This window comes from Pelodiscus sinensis, chromosome 5 (genome assembly GCF_052426305.1).
Source record: "Pelodiscus sinensis isolate ZL-2025 chromosome 5, ASM5242630v1, whole genome shotgun sequence".
NCBI lineage: Eukaryota > Metazoa > Chordata > Testudines > Trionychidae > Pelodiscus > Pelodiscus sinensis.
In genome coordinates this window covers 130603033-130623615 of record NC_143056.1, presented here as the reverse complement: position 1 = coordinate 130623615, position 20583 = coordinate 130603033, and the positions used below count along the sequence as shown (strand labels likewise).

Sequence of the window (20583 nt, the reverse complement as noted above, 5' to 3'; positions counted from 1 at the left end):
ATGTAGGTGTATGCATGTGTGTGCACATGCTTCCAACCCATGTGGTGTTTGTGTGTGCACATTCATTAAGATAATCCCAGCACCTTGGACAGCAGTTCCAGGAGCACAGGGAACTGGTTTGCAACATTATCTTGCTGCACCAGATGGGTCAGGCGCTGGACTGTCATCCGCTGTTCAAACCGCCACATGCAGGGCATGCTGATCAGCCCACTGCTCTGCTGGGGGCTGACAGGCAGGGACTGGCCGTAGGCTACTTTCAGGAGAAGGCTGGAACCATGAGGTCCCTCCTCGATCATCTGCTGCTTTGCAGAAGCAAGTTTCTGCTCCAGCACCTGTGGAAGCGAGAGGCCGGTCAGGAATCGAGTCTTGTTACAGGAGGGGCCAGCTCTCCCCATGGGCCTGAGAGGCAGCACTGATGGGGCGGGGCTAAGGCACTCGACTAGAGATCTGGGTTCAGTTCGTGGCTCTGCCACTGACTCCCGGAGCGATCTCAGAGAAGCTGTTTCACAACCCTGCATCCCTACTTCTCACCTGCAAAAAGGAGACAATAATCTTGCCTTTGTCTGTGTCAACTGGGGGCTGTACAGGGCAGTGACTGACTTTCACAGTGTCTGTGCAGTGCCTGGCATGACAGAGTGGGGTGTGTGTGTCTGTGCAGCACCCGCTAAGGCTGATGGATGCTCCCTAAAAGATGTGGGCACTGCCACCCAAACCATGGTTCCACCCGTCTGCTGTAGGCCCCGCCTCTGCACTGCCCATCCCCCCAAGACCCCACCCCCTCCACTCTCTCTCCTCTGTTGCTTGCCCTTATGGGGGGGTATAAAGTGATGGGACCGTGCCCCACTCTCACCCCCCGCTCTCCCTGCCTCCAGCACACAGGGGCTCTTCCTGTGTGTCTCTATGCAGTGCTGAGCACAACAGCCCGTGATCCTGGTTTCAGCTCAGAGGCCCTACTGGACTCTTACTAACAATAATGAAAAGCCAGGAGAACTCCGAGAAAAGCTGAGCGGCAGGCAGTGTAATACTAGGTTACAGACATGCAGGGATTTCCTCTCTAGCATGCTGAACACGATGGACTGGTTGTTGCTGGAAAAATGAGCCAGGCTTAATATAGTCTATGCTGTTCTGCCAGGGTCTTATAACATGCCCATCACTGGGGCATCTGAGCACCGAGGGATTGTTGGGGGCAAAACAAGGACCATTTAGAAATATTTTCTGTGACTTCTTGTTTCAGATGGTGGCATGGACCTGCGAGGTGGGTCTTTGCTGGCTCTCTCTTATTCTGGGTGAACAACTGGCTATATGTGTGATATATTTATCATGTACAGGCCCTCACGTACCTGGAAGAAGGGCTGAGTTACAGCTTTGAAGCCATTTTCCCACAAGATTCTGTCTTCTTTTTCACGCATAAACTTAATCGCCATGTTTGCGTCTGTAAGAAATGCACCGTTACACACCAACTTTCACCATGCAACATACTATAATGAGCAGCTCTAAAGCTGAGCAGTTGCAGGAAATATTGTTGTTCATTGGTAGCACAATGAATCACGGGTGTGACCAGGCAACTGGATTCCTGAGTTATAAGACACAGGAGGACATTAAAATATTAGCCAGTTAAAAATCAGGGTACTGGGTGGTTTGCAGAATCTTAGACCAGAAGACAGTGTTGTGGTCATCTGCTGTGACCCCCTGTGGAACACTGGCCACGGAGCCTCACCAGTGATTTCTACACCATGCTCGTCCCCTCGCCCTGAGCTACTGCACATCTGTTAGAGAGAGACACCAAGTCTGACGGGCAAGAGTCCAAGTGAGAGAACCCACCTGATCCCAATGTGAGTTATCCTGTTGGGCCATTCCCACCCCAGCTGGTAAACTTTTTGGACCTAATTTTAGTCTTTTTGTTGCTTTGTCAAAAATACAGCAGTAAACAGAAAACACAAATTAAAAACCAGAAAACAAAAAAACCCAACAGCTGCTAAACCAGGGGTGGGCAAACTTTTTTCTCCTGAGGGCCACATTGGGTTCAGAAATTGTATGGAGGGTGGGGTATTGAAGGATGGGGTATTGAAGGATGGGGGAAGCTGTGCCTCCCCAAACAGCCAGGCATGGTCCAGCCTCTACCCCCATCTAACCTCCCCCTCCCTCCTCGACCTCCTGTCCAATCCCCACTCCGCTCCCCACTCCCTGACCATCCCTGAGGGACCCCCTGCACCCCACCCCTTACCACTCCCCTGGGACCTCCTGCCTTACTCCCCTTCTTTCTGTCCCCTGCTGACTCCACCGCCCAGAGCAGAGGGCTGGCAGTGCAGAAACTGTGCCACCCAGGTGCTGGGGGAGCTGAGGCTGGGGGAGGGTGAAAAGAAAGGGAAGGGCCAGGAACTAGCCTCCCCAGGCAGGAGCTCAGGGGTGGGACTCAAGATCTGGCAAGCCAGAGTGGCCCATGGGCCATAGTTTGCCCCCATGCTCCAAAACGAGGCATTTCTGACCGGCTGTGCTGTCAAGGACGTGTCTGAGGAACAGGTGGACTGTCATTGTTGCATCGTCTATGTTCTGACTGAGCGACTCGGCCAGGAACTGGATGTCTTTCCCCAGGTGGTCACAGAAGAACTTTTCGGCATCCTGGGGCTTCACTTTCATTAGCTCCAAAATGGACTAGAAGGCAAAGAATTTCCATGGCTTAGCTCCATGGGAGCATTTCTCCTCTGACAGGTACAGACACCTCCATAAAGGCCATATGTGACTTAGCCAAAGCCTGCTAGAGGTGTACAGCATGGAGCAGTTAGGATAGACGTTGTGCAGGGACATTGGCTTTCCTACCTGTCTGTCTGTAAGAGTCCCCAGGAGCATGGCAGAATGGAGCAGCGCCCTGGCCATGCAGACTGAGGCTGCAGGCAAGTCCCTCTCCGGCTCGTTGTTCCGTGAGGTCGGACTCCCCAGCACGTAGCCTGTCTCCGTTTTATCCTTCGTGCTGTAGTAAGAGACCACAACTTATCTGAGAGTCACAGCGGTCAGACTTTCCCCCCACATTTCAAAATGGGCCCCTCATTTCTAGACAGATGTGGAGAAATTGGAGAACATTCAGAGAAAAGCAACGAGAATGATGAAAGGTCTAGAGACCAGGAGCTTTGAGGGAAGACTGAAAAGAACTCGGCTTGTTTAATTTGGAAAGGAGAAAACAGAGAGGGGACATGATAGAGGTTTTCAAGTATCTAAAAGGGAGTTATAAGGACAGGAAGAAAAATTGTTCTCCTTGGCCTCTGATGATAGGACAAGCAGCAATGGGCTTAAACTGCAGCAAGGGAGGTTTAGGTTGGACATTAGGAAAATTTTTTTACCTGCCAGGGTGGTTAAACACTGGAATAAATTGCCTAGGGAGGTTGTGGAATCGCCATCACTGGAGATATTTAAGAGCAGGTTAGACAGACACTTGTCAGGTATGATCTAGATCAGTGGTCTCCAACACGGTGCCCGTGGGCGCCATGGCGCCCGCTGGGGCATTTATGTGTGCCCGCCGAAACACCTGGGCTGGCCCCGCCCCCGGCACATGCGCAGTGCCAGCCCTGGGCTCAGGGTGCATGGGCGGCCCCTGCCCCGGGCACACGGCACATGCGTGGTGCCAGCCCCGGGCGTGTGGTGCAAGGGCAGCCCCTGCCCCGGGCATGCGGCACATGCAAGGTGCCGGCCCTGGGCTCAGGGCACATGAGTGGCCCCCTACCCTGTGTGCGCGGCACATGCACGGTACCGGCCCTGGGCTCAGGGCGCGTGGGCGGCCCCTACCCCCGGCGCACGATACATGTGCAGTGCCGGTCCTGGGCGCAGGGCGCGTGGGCAGCCCCTGCCCCGGGCTTGTGGTGCATGCATGGCCCCACTTCCAGAAGCGCGGCGCATGAGTGGCCCCACCCCCGGACACCTGGCATGTGAGCAGCCCTGCCCCTGGACGCTCGGCAGCCACAAAAGGTTGTGGACCACTGATCTAGATGGTGCTTGGTCCTGCCTTGAGGGCAGGGGACTGGACTCAACCTCTCAAAGTCCCTCCCAGTTCTAGGATTCTATGATTGTATGATTCCCACAATACCTGTATTTATTTGGTGTTTTACCCAACCCAGTTCATAACTACAGTGCGTGTGGGATCACACTGGGGTGGGGAAAAGGACTGGAAAACCGCACCTATAGTTCCCCCAGTAAACAACGTCCAGACAGCTGTGTGGGGTTCACTTGACACAGTCTCATTCGTTCCTTTTCCGTACCACTCGATTTTAAACTTACATGTCTACTTTCTCAAATCCCTCCACGGGTTTGTAACTGATCCCACCGACCTCGGAGCCGCACAGGCATCTGTTAACTTCCACAGGCCGTCCGCACTGTTGTCACAGGAATAATATCAGCGTTAGACACTTGTTAAAGAGCCAGCAAGGCAACAGCTGTAGCATGGTTTGCGCTACTGCCAGCCGGACAGCATCGCTCTGGGCAGCTGAGCAAGTAACAGACTTTGCACAAACCACTGGTGGCAGAAATGTTCAGAGCAAGGAACAGGAGAGAGGGCAAGCGTGCAACACAACGGCCTTGTGAGCAGGATCACATTTCTCTGAATAGCTGGGTGGAGTTAGGGCTTGTCGTGCGGGGGAAGTCGGGTGTGAATATACACGCACCAAATGTCTGTGGAGCCTGCTCCTGTGTGTTAAAAGTACTACTGAATCAACACAGCTATGATGAAACCCTGGTACCACAGACTAGCTTGGATGCACAGCAGTGACAATCTCCGGCCCAGACATCAGGCCAGCCCTGCGGTGGAGGTTTAGGTGCAATGGGAGTGCATGTTTCTATGTAGGGAGATGGGGTTTGGAGTCAGTGTGGGCCTCTGGAGCCATGTCTCAGCAGCAATCGCCCTCCCCTGAGAAGTCCCACACGTACGTCACAGAGACACAGAGACACAGCAAGAGGCTGAGGATAAACCCACAGCCAGCAGCAGCTATGAAGAGATACTTACATTTTCAATGCGCCAGATCTGCCCGCACTGGCATCCTGTGGGAGAGGGAATCAGACCCATCAGCTACCGGCACAGTCACAAACCCAGCAGTCCCAAACCTCAGCTGGGGGGACCGCCATAGCTCCACAGACACCTATGGAGCGACGCCCGATTCGCCCCTGCTGGGATCTGACCCCCAGGGACCTGGCCCCAAATTTCCTGCTTGTAAAAAATGATCTTGTTAAAGAACATTCTACACCCGATTTCTGGCCAGTCGGAAAGGACCTGCCTGGAGGGACAGAGCTGGCTTGAAGCTAGGATGTAAGAGTGTAACTATTCAGACAGTTAACTGAAAAGCACCATTACGGTTACTCGCCCGCTCCTAGCCCTGCTCCCGGGGAGCTCTGTGCTGAGGGCTCTGCAGTGTAAAGCTTATACTGCAGAGCCTGCAGGCGGCTCAGCCAGTTCCCTGGGTACAGGGCCAGGAGCCAGCTGATCGCATAAGCCAGCTCCTGGCACACATTGGCTCCAGCTGCCAGCCCCACTCTAGAGAAGCCAGCTGTGCTACTCTGGAGTATAAGCTTAATACTGTGAGGCCCGCAGTGTGTTTAAGCGAGTAATTACTAGGATTTTCCACAGTTATATTTTTAACTGGTTTTTACAGCCAGGGAGAATAGCGCTATAAAGTTTTTCTGAGACTTACTCCAGAGTTTCTCTTCACTAGTGATTTTCCAATTCGTCACGTCAAAGAGCACGTCGCTCGGCATGGTGGGAAGGTAGGTCCCCTTGTAAACAAACCAGAGTTAGGCACCTTTACTACAGCACCGGGGCAGAGCGGAATGAGGGGGTTGTGGCTAGAATGGGGTGGGCAATCATTTTCACAGGGGGGCCACTTCATGAATTTACAGGGGCAGATCATAAGTTCTCTCTACCCCAAAAGCAGCTGGACAGACAGAAATGGCCCCCGGTGGGTGCTCGGTCTTGGCAGGTGGTGCAAAGGGGGCAGGGAACGGACTTCACAGAGCGGCAGGGGCTGAGGAGGGATGCGCTCTCTCTGCTTCAGATTCACCTGGACAGCACTGGGCTGGAAGCAGATGGCTCTGAAGAGCTCGGTGAGCGGGTTCTGGGACAGGGCCAGCGTGAGAGCCGTGTGCAGCACCACTTCCAGCAAGGCTGCGTTTTCGTGGCTGCCAACATCACTCATGAGCTTTTCCAATTTGTTCTCCTCGGATTCTTCTGAGGGTGGCGGTGCCTGCAGGAGCCTCTCCATGTGCTTTGTGATGATCTACCGGCAAGCAAATAGAACAGAGGGTCTGATGGGCTCCACTTCGCCCATTTCACTCCAGCAGGCCAGCCTGATCTTTGGCGCGTTTCATTATCAGGGTGAGATTCACCCCTGTGCAGAGGAGCCAGCCCAAGGCAAAGGTGAGGTGTGAGGTGACTGCTCAGAGCATACAAGCCTGCAAAGAGATCTGCTTTGTTCTATGCCTGGTTCTAAATAACAGGAGAGTCACAGCACCCCACCTGACCCGGTGTCTGGGCAGCTCAGACCTTAAAGGCACATTCCCTATAACTGTCAGACATGAATTAAGTCCCATTCAGGTGCTATGTGGCAGATCCTAAGCAGGTGCAAATACTGTGGCTCCCTGCACTGGGGTGAATTTGACCCAGACAGAATCACCGAGCCATGTCCTATTAAAATAGACACTCACTGTTAGCTGCTGGGCTCCTTCGGAGTCTGTGTTTTTAATGTGGCCTCTTGCCCTGTCTAGAGTCACGAGCATCAGCAGAGTATTGGAGCCGATTTGCATGTCCTAGGGAAAGAAACACTTTTGTTATAAAGAAGCTGTTTATGTCATAGGCTATGTCTATACACAAAGGTAAGTCGGAAAAAGATACGCAAATTGCAAATGACAATTTGTGTATCTTTTTCTGCTTTTCTGTCAGAAGAGACTTTTCCGAAATTCGGCACGTCTACATGGCACCAAATTTCGGAAAAGCCTCCTCTTTCGAACCATCCCTTCTTCCTCGTAAAACAAGGTTTACAGGGATGCCGAAAGAACGCATCCGCTTTTCTGAAAAACATTTTTGGAAAAGCGGATGCGTTCCTTGGATATGGCATTGCTTTTTTGGGATACTGCCGGCATCCCGGAAAAGTGCTGCAGTCTAAACATAGCCTTAGTTAAGGCTTGTCGTTTTACATCAAGAGGGAGCTAAAGAATCCCGTCAGAGCAGTTTCATTGGAAGGCTAATAAATGTTTTTCATGTGTTTTATTATTGATTATTATTCTTATGTATTGTTTCATAATTTATTATGGCAGTGTCTAGACTGGGGCCCGTAGTGCCAGATGCTGCAATGACTGACATCACTGAGCGACATAGTTCTGGCAAACAAATCCCCACTTAGACAGAGTTATGTCAGCAAGCGGGAGACCCTTTCCAAGAGATGTCACTACCACCTGTCGGGGAGGTGGATTAACTACACCAGCATAGAGTATCTTCATTAAAGCACTGCAGTGGGGCCAGTGCTGGGTTTTAAGTATAAACCTGCCCACAGTAACGGAGACCAGTGTCTCATTGTGTGAGGCACCGCACAGACATGTACCGAGAGACAGTCCCTGCCACAAAGAGCTCTCAGTCTAACTAATTCTGCAAGTAAAACCCTAAGCGCAACAAGACTGTCTCCCAAACTCTGTGGCTGTGTCTACATTGGCAAGATTCAAAATCTTGCCACCTGTCTACACTGGCCGTGAGTATTTGCGCAAGAACACTGACTTTGTAATGTACAAAATCAGTGGCTCTTGTGCAAATATTCTGATGCTCCCGCTCAGGGATAAGCCCTCTTGCGCAAGAATACAACGTTAATTGCTTGCAGAAGAAAGCCCGATGGCTAAAATGACCATCAGAGCTTTCTTGCGCAAGAGAGCATCTACACTGGCATGGATGCTTTTGTGCAAAAGCACATCTCTTGCGCAAAGGCACAAGCTTTTCCGTTAAAAGTATTTGTGCAAAATCATGCCAGTGTAGATTCAGCCTGTGGGTTAGTGCAGTTTTTGCTCACCAAGGACAAAATGCTCTCAGATGAATACAGATGTTCTTAAATTAACCATCCCCTTGAAAAAAGGTGCAAACCATTCACACTATTTCTCTAAACATAAAATTCTGTTGCCTTTGGAAGCTGTTTACCTGTGAAGTCTCAATTCCTCTGGGTAAAATCCACTGCTCTCGCCGAAGAATCTTCTGCATCATGTTCAGCCCATAGAAATTACAAAGATTTCTAATAAGGAATATTTGAGGCCACGGCGTCTGGGCCTTTTGAACCAGATTTTTCATGGAATTCACAAGCTGGACCTGTATCTCTGCAATTTCAGCGCTGGCCCCTGTATTCTCCTCTGCAGTTGCAAAGCAGAGATCTGTGTTAGCCCCAAACCAATGCAACATAGCTGCCTCTCACCACCATTGTTCTGACCACACACTCAATGACATCCTGGCTGTAGAGTTACCATAATATTTAAAATAAAAGTGGAGAAAAAGGAGAAGGTCAAGAAAGAAGGGTTAATGTAAGGACTGAAGTGAAGATTTACAGAGGCAAAATGCAATAGCACCTCCCAGTGGAAAATTGCTTCATGGATAAAATTCCTCCTGTAGGACTAAATGGGGCCACCATTACTTTTGTGGGAACAGTGAGTTTGGTCTGATAGAGCCAACAGCATTTAGAGAGGTCAGACACTTGTATAGAGTCATTGATTTTAAGGTCAAAAGGGCACTTTGTGTCCAGCCTCCCATATAATCCTGTAAACCAACAGTGGATGTTTTCTAAAAGCTCTGACCAAGGAATTATCTTAGGCTATGTCTACACTTGCAGCCTAATTTGAAATAGGGCTGCAAATGTAGGCATTCGAAATTGCAAATCAAGCCCGGGATTTAAATATCCCATGATTGATTTGCATCTTCCTGGCTGGGCGTCATTTTTTGAAATTGACAAGCCCGGAATAACTGCCCGCGTCTACACGTGGCAATGAAACAGACATTCGAAATAAAGCCCTATTTCGAAATACCTGTTATTCCTCCTGCAATGAAGTTTAACAGGTATTTTGAAATAGGGCTTTATTTCGAATGCTCATTTCACTTCCGCATGTAGGCGCAGGCAGTTATTCCGGGCTTGTCAATTTCAAAAAATGGTGCCCGGCCGGGAAGATGCAAATCAAGTGTGGGATATTTAAATCCTGGGCTTGAGTTGCAATTTCAAATGCCTACTTTTGCAGCCCTATTTCAAATTAGGCTGCAAGTGTAGACATACCCTTCGAGAGCTTCTCTGGCCTGTGCTCTGCTGGAGATCAGACTGAGAAAAACGAACTGAAATAATAAAGTTAAAACAAAAGGTAAAAGTCAAAATGAAACTAAATGAAAAAGAAACAAATAAAATAAAATATTCCATTTCAAATTTTCAAATTTCTGTTGAAAATTCCATCAAAATGTTTATCCAAAAGTTCCCACAAAACATTTCTGCTCGGATGCAACAGCATTTCTAACGGAAAACTGGTTCAGCTAAAAATGTTTCCATCAGCCCTAGAAATTACTCAGAAAAAACCCAACCTTTGGAGCAAACAACACAGAGCTATATGGGTTTCTTCCCACTCTTCCCTGTTGTCCAGCATGACTGGAAGACAATTAGAAACTCCACTTACCACCCAGCAGCTCTGTGCCGCCAAGCACGGCTGCGACGTTACTGATGGCGAGACGGAGCTTGGCAATCATCTGCAGGTTTTCAATGCTGGTGGTGGTAGCGGAGCTGGGAGCAGACAGATCGGCAGTGGAGAGGAACTGCTCTGAATTCTGCCTGGCATCTTCTTGAAAGGAGGAATACATAGAATCCTGTTCAAGAGAGAGAGTTTTTGTTAAATGTACAGTAGTGAACAGACCGTTCTTTTGTGTAAAGGGGATGCAGTCCATTGGGCAGGTTTTTTAGTGACTCAACTGCCCCTTCCCCTGCCCCCAACCATACATTAACCTTATTGGCTACAAAAAAGAAATTTATTCTGGTCATTTTGAAACACTGATTAAAAATAACATTGTAAAACCTCCTGTCTCTCTCCCCTGACCCTCCTCCCCACCTTAGGTTCTATCCCTCCACATCTTCTGCCCCTCTCTGTCCCTTCCCCTCTCCTTGCTTCCTAGCTTCTAAGACCCTATGGGTAAAATTTTCAAAAGGACTGTAGTGATTTAGAAGTTGAAAGTCACTAAATGTTTATGGGACTTGGGTTCCTAAGTGACTTAGGCACTGGTGAAAATTTCCTCCTAAGTCTCTTTGAAACTCAGTGAGATTTAAGCTCCTAAATACCAAAATTATTTCTGAAAACAGGAGAACTGGCTATTAATGGTGTGTTTCTCCTTTTCTGAGTGCCCAGTGTGAGATACCTGGGACTGACATGTTTGTCATGGCTAAAGCTGAGGCCTACAGGAGCTGTGCTGTGAACGTACAAAATGCTCAGTGCGCTGACAGTCAGGCCCTAAGGATCAAAAATTGGGCACCCAAAATTAGTGGAACTTTTGACAATTTGTTGGGAATGTCTCTGCATCTTGGTTCATCTAATCTCAGAGGAGTGTCTTGAAGATGAATTTGTTCATATGTGAAGCATGCGGATACCCTAATGAGTTAATGCTTCTGTATTCAGGGCAGGGTTCGGATGGTGTGCAGAGAATAAGGTGGGGCCACACAGGTTTGTACAGCACTGAGCACAATGGGATTGTGGTCTAGGATTAGTCTTTTAGGTGCTACATTAATATAAATAAATAAAGAAGAAATATATTGACTATTCCTTCATTGATTGAGGCAGGGTCTTGATGGAGAAAAGAGCATGTGACTATGTAACTGCAGACTCAATCACAATGCACCTGCCAGAGCACATGGTGAACAAGTGAAGATTATACAGGTAACCTTAATTTTTGCTCTTCCTAATACTGGAGTACTTGACATTGCAACCTTAAACATTCTTTTAATGAAATTATTATTGATGTCATTTTGTGTACACACAAAAGTAACAATGAATCATGCGGCACCTAATAGATTTATTTGGGCCTAAGCATTCTAGGGCAAAGACCCACTTTCTTACCCCACTGGTGTGACTCACCTCAAAGCAGCGCACGACCATGAAATAGAAATCATCACGGCTGCTTTGATTTAAGGTTAGCATTTCCTCCATCCTGGAGAGATAGCCTTCCAGGTGCTCCTTCACATCGGCCAGTCTAGGAGGGAATGGACATCCCTTAGAAAACTATGTATACCCAGCGTAGATCTGGGAGTGAAATATAATTAATCTAGGAAGTACTGGAGCCTACCTGCAACGGAGCAGCATTTTCAAAAGGGAAGACTTGACAGTAGGACTCGGATCCATGCACTCTTCAAAGGGCGACAAGTCGCTTGTTGGCTTGTACACTTCAACCAAAGAGTAGAATGGATTAATTTTTTTTTCTGAGCATGAGACCAGACCCCAGCTGGTGTGAATCAGCTGCAGCTATACTGAAGACAATGACCCAAATCCACAGCAGGTGTCATTGGGCCCTAAATGCTCCAAAACCAGAAGACAAATAACCCCCCCTCATATTTATTGTTTGACTTGTTATCTCATGATTTTAAAGTCACCCTCATGTGTTTGGGGGCCTGACTCAGGATATCTGAACAACTGGGACCGAGCCGTTCCTGTGTGACACATATCACTCACCCTTTCTAACCTCCTGATGGTCTGGGTTAGATGGTTTGCAGGCCACAAATTTAATCAGCTGTTCGATGATCTCTGCAGATGGGGGGATTTGGTCCCCAAAACAGTAGCTACCGACAAACTCCACAAAGAACGAGTTGCACTTTCTCCTGAATTTGTTGTGACTTGCAACTGCCTCCCTAGAGGGAGAAAAAGATTTTTTTTTAAATGTCACTATTTTAACACACATCACAGACAGAATCAGGATGGCTGAAGCTAAATAAATATTGTGGTGACCGCACAATACCTGGTGATCTGGGAGGCGGTGGGTGTGTAATTCTCGGGGATGCTCTCCTTGCAGATCTTGCACTGCCTGATGTTCCACTCCAGAATGCACTGGGTGCAGAAAATGTGACCACAGGGCAGCTCAGCTGGGTCAGTGATCTCCTTCTGGCAGCTTTTGCACTCGTTCACACCCTTCCTGAAAGACACAGCAAAAGCAAGATGCAATTCACAGGGTCTGATTCTCCAGACAGACGGAGAGGGAAGAAGGAAGGACAGACATGCAGAGCTGGACCCAAGCTCCATGGCAATTTACCTAACTGATTGTCAGAGGGTGGCTGGCTCCTTTAAGTGAAGCAGATGCTATTGGCTCTGCCAGAAGAGGTGCTTCCAGTTTGGCCAATTAAAAGGCAGAGCAGCCCTTGGGGCTCCAAAGGATGAGGGAGGAGCAGGGACAGAGAAGACCCTGAAGGAAATGGGAGGAGGCTCCTGGGGAAAGGCTGAAGGCAGAGGAAGCAGACAGGTTCACTGGCTGACCTCCCAGGCCTGAGCGGCAGAGCCAGAGGGCTGAAGGCCAGGGGAGCAGTGGAGGGGCTTACCCACTGACATCACCACCCAGCAAAGGTGGGGAAAGGCAGCATAAAAGGAGGAGTGATGGGTGCTTCCCAGTGAGGACTCTCTCCCAGCAGAAAGGCTGGGGGAGTAGGGGTGGGGTTTGCCTCTGGGAAGAGCAGGACCCCATTCCACCCAGAAGGCTGCCATGGCTTTCCTGATAGAAGGAGTGGGGAACCCTTTTCTGGTTGGGGACTACACACCAGTGAGAAGCAAAACAACAAACCGGGCACCTCCCTGGCCTGGCTCCCAACAAAGAGAAAACCCCTCACTGGCTTGGCTTGAAGGTTGCTGGTGCTCAAGATCCAACCCCATGATGCGGGGAGGGTGTCAAGGCTCAGGGCTGCTGACACTTGCGGTCCAGTCCCTGAGGTGGGATCACCGAGGCTCACTGGGGCCAGATCCCAGTAAGCTGGGGGCTAGATAAGCCCATGCACCAGGTGGTAGAAGGACAGGAGAGGACTGACAAAGCCCCGGTGTGGTGTAAGACACCAGAGATTGGTGCTATCTGATGTCATGGGATTATAGGGGCTAGATGTGCTGCAAGCTATGGATGATTTTTTGGGATTCTTGTTTTGGCTTCTTTGCATGAGATTTTTAAAATAAATTGGCCCCAAGGAGGAATGTTTTTGAGGGACGGGAGCCTGTTGAGGAGTCCAAGGGGCCCAACAGAAGTGCCACACCATAGGAGGGTGCTTAGGGGAGGGGGAATCATTCCCACCCATGGTACAGAAGGCAAAATGTTTGCATATATTTGGGCAGAGCACTGAGTGATGAGTTAGGCATGCCACAGTACCAAAAATATTGCCAGGAGATAAACTAACTTGCAAACATAATTAACAGACACATTGCTTGACAAAAATGCCCTTGTTGAAAATTTACCCACAAAGATCATTTTTGCTTGATTGCTCGACTTACACAAGATAAATGGTGGCAGCGTTGTTGTTGCATCTCTTCAGCACTTTTGTCACAACTTCGAAAATCTTTGCTGGTTTATGGTCTTCAATTTTGACCAGTAACTACAGAAAATAAAGCACAGTCAGTTTCTTTACATTCTATATGACAAAAGAAGTGTTAAAAAAATTACATTCAGAAAAGCAAGAATTCAAAATTTAGGATATTCCAGAATCAAGATTGCCCATTCAACCTTAACTCTTCCCCCACATGCATCTGAAGACGTGGGTCTTTGCCCACGAAAGCTTATGTTCCAACACTTCCGTTAGTCTATAAGGTGCCACAGGACTCCTCGTCGCTTTTGCAGATTCAGACTAACATGACTACCCCTCTGATACTCTGCCCCTTTAGTGCATGCAGCCTCTAGCATTGTATAACATCACACAGGAAATCTGTGGGAGAGCACAGACTAGATTCCAGGTCTCCTGAGTCTCAGCCCAGAGCCTTAAGCATTCTCCTCATTCACTGTTCATCTTGTGCATAGGAGGAGGCAGGAGTCTGAGAAAATACATGGCACATGATCATGTAATTAAAGTCTGTACCATAGCGCAGAAACACCAGGGCTGAATTAAGGATGCAAAGGTTTTCAGAGGGACCTGAACCCTAACTTTGCAAACTTGGGTTCCCAACATTATGCACACATATCCATTGCTGAGCACATCAGCTGAGGAAGACTGGTCAAAGCCTATTGTTTTGTCAATAACCCAGTTTTCCATCAACAAAAACTTTAATGAACTTTGTCTGTGTTCTTCAAAAAAACCTCTGTTTTTGTGAGAAAACTAAAATCTTGAAGCATGGAAATAGTATTTTACACGGCAATAGCCACATATTCGGTATAATCTATTACCAAAAATATTAAAAATCAAAACATTTTATGTGAAAAATTTCTCCCAGATGTCCTCCTTCCTAACACTGCTGGGGCCTTGGGCCATAGCCTCTCATTCCATGCACACTCAGAAAAGCAAGGAGGTGCTCTTTTATAAACCTACATTCCAGAGAAAGACAAACTGCTTCATAACAAGCTTTAGCAGTTTCTCGTCCATGTTCGTTTCATCGTGTAGCAGGTGATCGATGAGCAGATAGACAATGTTGGTGCAATTCCACTGGTGTCTGGAAAAGAAACAGAACTGCTTTCTCTGCTGGGAAAAATAATTCTTCCCCACATCTCTGGACAAATCTAGCCACCCGGATATAGGAACTGAGCATGTAAACAGGTCCCTTGGCTCACAAAAACCCCAGCATCTGATGGCTTGCAGTCAGGGCTGCTGAAGGCAAATTACAAAAAGAAGGGGAAGGGAATACAAGAGGAATCAAAGGGGGAAAATGTTTTGTGCTTTCCTCTGCTACCCGTGTAAAGTGAGTAAAGCCTCCATGGAATTATGGGCCAGGCCGAATTTCTGAGGGGATTTGCTCTTCCTTGGTTGACAGAACAAGCTCTGAAGAAAGAGCCATGAAGGAGTAACAGCTGAGGTTTTAAAAGGAACATGAACTGGAAGGGACAACATGGGGCATGAAGTCTAGTCTCTGCTGCCACTGGCAAACCCGTCAGATAATCCTGTTCATAAACGTATCAAGCTTCATCTTCCAACGAGTTAGGGTGTTTGCCCTTCCCTCTCCCCCGCTCCTTTTAGGGCTCTTCCAGAACCTTCCTCCCTCTGATAACTTGAAACCTTCTCATTTCCAGTCTAAATTCAGCCATGTTCAGTTTATCCCCTTTTTTCTTGTGCCAGCACTGTCCATTTGCTTCAATAGCTCTTTGCCCTCCCTGGTGAGTATTTCCCGCTCCATGGAAAAGGATGACTTTTCATTGAAAAAACAAAGTGCAAAATATTTGCAGTAACTGAAGTTTTGGGTAAAAAAATATGTAATTTTTTTTTATAATTTCCATATGGAAACTGCTGGAAAATGTTTAAATTTCAAGGTTTTCAAGATAAATTTGGAAAATTCTAAGGAAATCGGACACTGTCGGAAAAAAAAAAGTTTAAAGGAAAACCCGTCTCTTTGCTTGGGGAAAAAAGTTTTCAGAGAAAGGTTTTGAGTATTGCATATTTTTTTAAAGTTTATATTCTTTAAAATACATGATTTTGAGGGGGGGTGCTACCACTTACAATACGCTTTTCAATAATTCCCCTTTGTTTTGGTAAAATCTCATCTGGTAATCGTCCAACATGATCAGCTCCAGCGTGTGCTTAATGCATTTGATCCTCTTCAGCCAGCTCAGGCAGGCGTTGAACGGCAGAAGCACCTTCTCTGTGGGCTGCAGCTGCTTCAGGAGGATGCTCACAGCATCAAGAGCTACAAACTGAATTGATATTTAAAAACAAATGAGGTGAGGTTTCAGGACTAGCCCTTGTGATACAGGATGGGGGGGGCAAAGGAAGTAAAATGACAGGGCAGGACTATCGCTTGCAGAAGTGTTGCAGCAACAGAACTGGAGTAGGTTATGAAGGAATGACGTGTGTACGCACACACACGGTCATCAGCAGGGACTGAGCTCTGGTGGTTAAGCATCAGCGATGAAGGCCCCGACCATCTGAACTGAAGAGATAACCCTATTAATGGCAAGACAGGAGCAGCAGCTGAGACAGTCAGAGCGTGCCAGCATGTTACATAGCCAGCTGCCTTGGATTTAACCTGGTTTGGCTTGTTATTATGGACAGGTCTGTGGCCGGTATAAGTCATTTTAAAGAGCTTTTTTTTTTTAAACTCACTCCTTAGTTTTCTCTTTGTTAAGCTAAATAGGTTGAGCTCCTTGAGTCTGTCACTATGAGGCAGGTTCCGAATCCTGTCATCATTCTCGCAGCTCTTCTCTGAACCCCTCTCCAGTTTATCAGTATCCCTCTGGAAATGTGAGTACCAGAACCGGACACAAGATTCCAGCTGCAGGCACACCAGTGCCAAATACAGAGGTAATGCGACCTTCTTACTCCTACTGCAGATTCCCCAGGATCATGTTAGTCCACCGCTTGGCACTGGGAGCTCATGGTCAGCTAATTAACCACCATGACTCTCAGATCTTATTTGCAATCCCTGTCTCCTAGATTAGAGTCCCTGCTCCTGTAAGTATGAGGGGTATAGTCCTTGTTCCCCTCCATATATATTTAGCCTTATTCAAATGCATTTGGTTTTCTTGCACCTAGCTTATCAAGTGACCTAGATCACTTAACATCAGTGACTGTTCTCATCATTTTTTACCACTCTCCCAATTTTTGGGTCAGCTGCAAACTTTATCAGTGATGATTTTGTGTTTTCTTCCAAAACATCAATAAAAATGTCCTATAGCGTAGGTCCAAAAGGCAGTGATCATGGGATCCAGCTGAAACACACCCTTTCGATGATGACTCCTCATTTACAATCAGAGGTTGAAACTTTTTTTTAATAGAACCTTGCTCACCATTTTAGTTGTGTCTTCATTATAAACTTTCTGCAGCTCATTGGCTAAAGTCTCCTCGTTCTTTACTAAGTCAATGAACAGCTGGTAATTCTCTTGTAGGTAGAAATATTCAATGTGCAGCCAGATCACTGAAAATCTCACATCCTCATTTGCCAAAAAGGCGCAGAGCCGTTGTGCACCAGTTATGAGAACATTTGACAAAATCTGGTGACAAAATAAAAACTTTTATTATTTCTACTCATCATCAACTACAAGGCTAGTGGCTGACCCATAGAATTAAATTCTCAGTTGTTGCCGTGCTTAACAAAAGATGTATGAAATTTTCATCAACACTGATTCTAACGCCAGTCAAAAAATGTTGAAGTGCAGTTGTGAGCACTTTGAAATAATGTAAGAGCAAGAACAGTATTTCAGTAAAGTGGGTTTATCGAAAAAACAGAGCTGGACAGGAAATGGTTGTATCTTTGTGAGAAAATTTTGACTGTTAAAAATCAAACACCAAAAACTTTTGTCCATAAAACTCAGGTTCCATCTTTTTTATTTAAAAAAAGGTACAAAAATTGAGATTTTTTTTGACGATATCGGACACTTTCTGCGTCTTCTGGTCCACTGATTCCAACTGTGCTACAGTTGATTAACCCCCACAGGGATCTGCCTCCATGGACTCAAATTCAGTGAGGGCCAATTTACACCACTTAGAGATCTGGCCCTATTTTTTTTTTCGTGAAAAAGTCTAATTTACCTACTGCACCATTGGTAATCCACCCATCCTGACGGTATTTAAATGTGCCTTTCTGCAGATACCCATTTACCTCATAAACCTGGACATCTTGCCCCGGGAAAGCCATTCTCACAAAATCACTGGTGTAACGCTGAACCATTTCTGAACTATTGCCATCTGGCATTGGCATATTCAAAACAGAGCTTTGAAACATCTCAGCAGAGTCCACAGTAGGGTCCTTTGGATAATCTAGAATGTCACAGAAAGAAGAAAGGCTTATTCAATGATAGCAAATCATTATCAATAGTGTTTGTTAATTACTAATATCCAGTGACTGGAGAGCAAGTACAAGTATGGAGGGAATACGAGAGACTGTTTTTCTCCATTATAAATGTCTTCTTGTTAGAATTATGATGCAGTGTTCTAGGTCATTCTAGTTGGGTGGGGGAGGTTCTAGGTCATTCTAGCAGGGTGAGTAAGTTGAGCAATAGTGACTCCTCTTTCAAGGAATGAAGCACTGGGATTGCAAAGGACAAGAAGGCTCAGACAGTCCCACAGAGAAATCTTCAGTGAGGAACTCTTATCCCACCAGCAAGAATCCTTTAAGCAGCATTAGATTAAGCACAGAACTCCACTGATCTGCAAGTCTGAGACCCAGTCTGAGAGACCTAGATCCCCAGATCTATCGACAGCATCCTTTCTCCAGTCACCGATTTCCAGGATACAGTCCACCATCTGGTAAGAGTGACCTATGCTCTTTGATCCTTCCATTTGTCTGAGTTAAAACTAGAGCTGGCCAGAAAGTGGATTTCTATTACATGAAAAAAAAAATAAGATTTTGCATTTTTTTAAATCATGACAAAAAGCCAAATTCTCAAAAATTTTCACAAAAATTGAGTTATATTTTGGGTCAATGAAAATTATTAATTTTACTACACTTGAAATGGTTTCTTCTGATTTTACCATTTTGTACTTCATTTTTCATATATAAACTTTAAAACAATATCCTTTGGAAACAAACAAAATAGAAATCGTTATCCTGAAAAAGTTGAAATGAGATATTTAGACATTTTCTAAACAGTTTTCCCCAATTTGTTATCTAACAAAATTTCATCTAACACAACAGCATTTCATGAAACATTTCAGTTTTCTCAAACTTTTCTGGCTCCAAACTGTTTTGAATTAAATTTTTGAAGAAAATTTAGTTAAGCGCACAACCAGGATTTCAAGTTAAGAAGACTCCACCACATCCATAGGTAAGCTGTGCCAATGGTTAATTTCCCTCCCTGTTAAAAATGTATGACTTCTTTCCTGTGTGAATTTGTCTCCCTTCAGCTCCCAACAAGGGTATCTCATTCTGCTTCTCTCTGCTAGTTTAAGAACTCTTTATGGCCAGGGGTATTCTAGATGTGGCTGGAATACCTTAATCTGAGCTTGACACCATCTTCACAGTGGGAGGATAATAGGAGAAACCCCTCACTTTGGCTTTCCTTACTCCTTGTGACTGTGAGGAGTACCGGCACCAACTGGGAGCTGCCCTCAGTGTTTGATTTATCTGGTCTTTACTAGACCTGCTAAATCGAATGCCAGAAGATCAATCTCCAGTGCAGCAAGTGGAGATGAGGCCTATGATATGAAATCTCCCTCCCCATGTAGCTCTTCTGTAAATGTAAACCTGATCTTGATTTACTCTGGAAAAAGCAAGAAGAGCAATGGGTCCTGTATTGTCTTCCACTGCAGTTAATTTTAATAGATGTAGCAAGTGTGAAATTACCTTTCACCCGATGGATTGTTGCCCATATCTCGTCCAGACGAGCTTTCAGAACCCAGCTGAATGGAAAGCGACACAGCACGGAAATGCTGGGGTCTTCACTCATTGATAACACAGAAATCTTAGTGTCAGGGGCCCTTGAGTGTTTAAAAACAAGCATATAATATAAAAATTATACAAAGTCTGGGTTGGAAGAGACCTCAGGAGTCATCTAGTCCAAATCCCTGCCCAAAGCAGGACCAACCCCCACTAAATCAACCCAGCCAGGGCTTTGTCAAGCCAAGACTTAAAAACCTCTAGGGATGGAGATTCTACCACCTCCCTAGGGAACCCATCCCAGTGCTTCACCACCCTCCTAGGGAAATAGTTTTTCCTAATATCCAACCTAGACCTCCCCCACTGCAACTATGCCGTACCATTGTGATATCAGAGATAACTCAATGAATCACCACCCATGCTTTATAACTAATTTGTATGAAACAATTTCATTGGTTGTACAAGGGAAACAGCACAGATGGTAGAATATTTGGCCCAAATGTCACACCCAGGAGACAGCACTGGCTTTCAGCTACTTGTTCTTCATAATAGTCTGAGACAGGAGTCCCTGCCCATATTTACGGGGATTGACCATTTATATTTCAGCTGGAATTTCCAAAAATATTCTTTCATAGAAACAGGTAGAAAAGCATGCTTAGAAAAATTACAGGCAGAATAATTTACATCACCAACTGCACTCATTTCAATATCAAGCAGTCTGAATACACCTGAAAACAATCAAGTAATTAAGTATTAAGAATGACTAGCACTATGGAGCCCCTACGACTGGAAGCTACAGCTAGGAATGCCGACATTGCCAGAGTAGATCAGCAAGGAGGTATGTCTAGCCCAGCCTGCTGTGTGTGACAGTGCTTGGCACCAGATGATGCCAAGGAAGGTACCAGGAACCTGCGGTAGCAAGTGAAGATAACCTGCCACCATTTCAGGTGTCAACTTGGTCTCTGATAGTTAGAGACTGCCTTAAGCTAGACAAACTCAGAAATAAAGCATAGATGTTTAACTGTAAAGGGCTGTTTACCCAGGGGATGCTCCCATCACTTGAAACTACAAACCAGAGAGGAGTTATGAGATTCTCTGGTCTGCATTATACGGGGCAGATTAAATAATCCTAACAGAGAGATTTATAGC

At 46.4% G+C, this 20583-nt stretch overlaps 1 protein-coding gene across 5 annotated transcripts in view; it reads right to left on the bottom strand.

The window, feature by feature from the left end:
• LOC102448644 (E3 ubiquitin-protein ligase rnf213-alpha-like) overlaps positions 1-20583 on the bottom strand; it is a 130661-nt gene that overhangs the window by 13071 nt on the left and 97007 nt on the right. For all 5 annotated transcript variants that reach the window (XM_075928855.2, XM_006120887.5, XM_075928853.2 and 2 more), the window contains 21 exons: positions 19402-19535; positions 17719-17876; positions 16907-17110; positions 15621-15814; positions 14502-14622; positions 13477-13577; positions 11972-12145; positions 11689-11864; positions 11306-11402; positions 11098-11212; positions 9655-9841; positions 8153-8358; positions 6679-6780; positions 6036-6251; positions 5670-5751; positions 4988-5022; positions 4267-4361; positions 2818-2968; positions 2487-2652; positions 1341-1432; positions 84-332 (listed from right to left, as the gene is read on the bottom strand). In XM_075928855.2, coding sequence (XP_075784970.2) covers positions 84-332; positions 1341-1432; positions 2487-2652; positions 2818-2968; positions 4267-4361; positions 4988-5022; positions 5670-5751; positions 6036-6251; positions 6679-6780; positions 8153-8358; positions 9655-9841; positions 11098-11212; positions 11306-11402; positions 11689-11864; positions 11972-12145; positions 13477-13577; positions 14502-14622; positions 15621-15814; positions 16907-17110; positions 17719-17876; positions 19402-19535 — 3055 coding nt within the window. The remainder of the gene's footprint in view (positions 1-83; positions 333-1340; positions 1433-2486; positions 2653-2817; positions 2969-4266; positions 4362-4987; positions 5023-5669; positions 5752-6035; positions 6252-6678; positions 6781-8152; positions 8359-9654; positions 9842-11097; positions 11213-11305; positions 11403-11688; positions 11865-11971; positions 12146-13476; positions 13578-14501; positions 14623-15620; positions 15815-16906; positions 17111-17718; positions 17877-19401; positions 19536-20583) is intronic.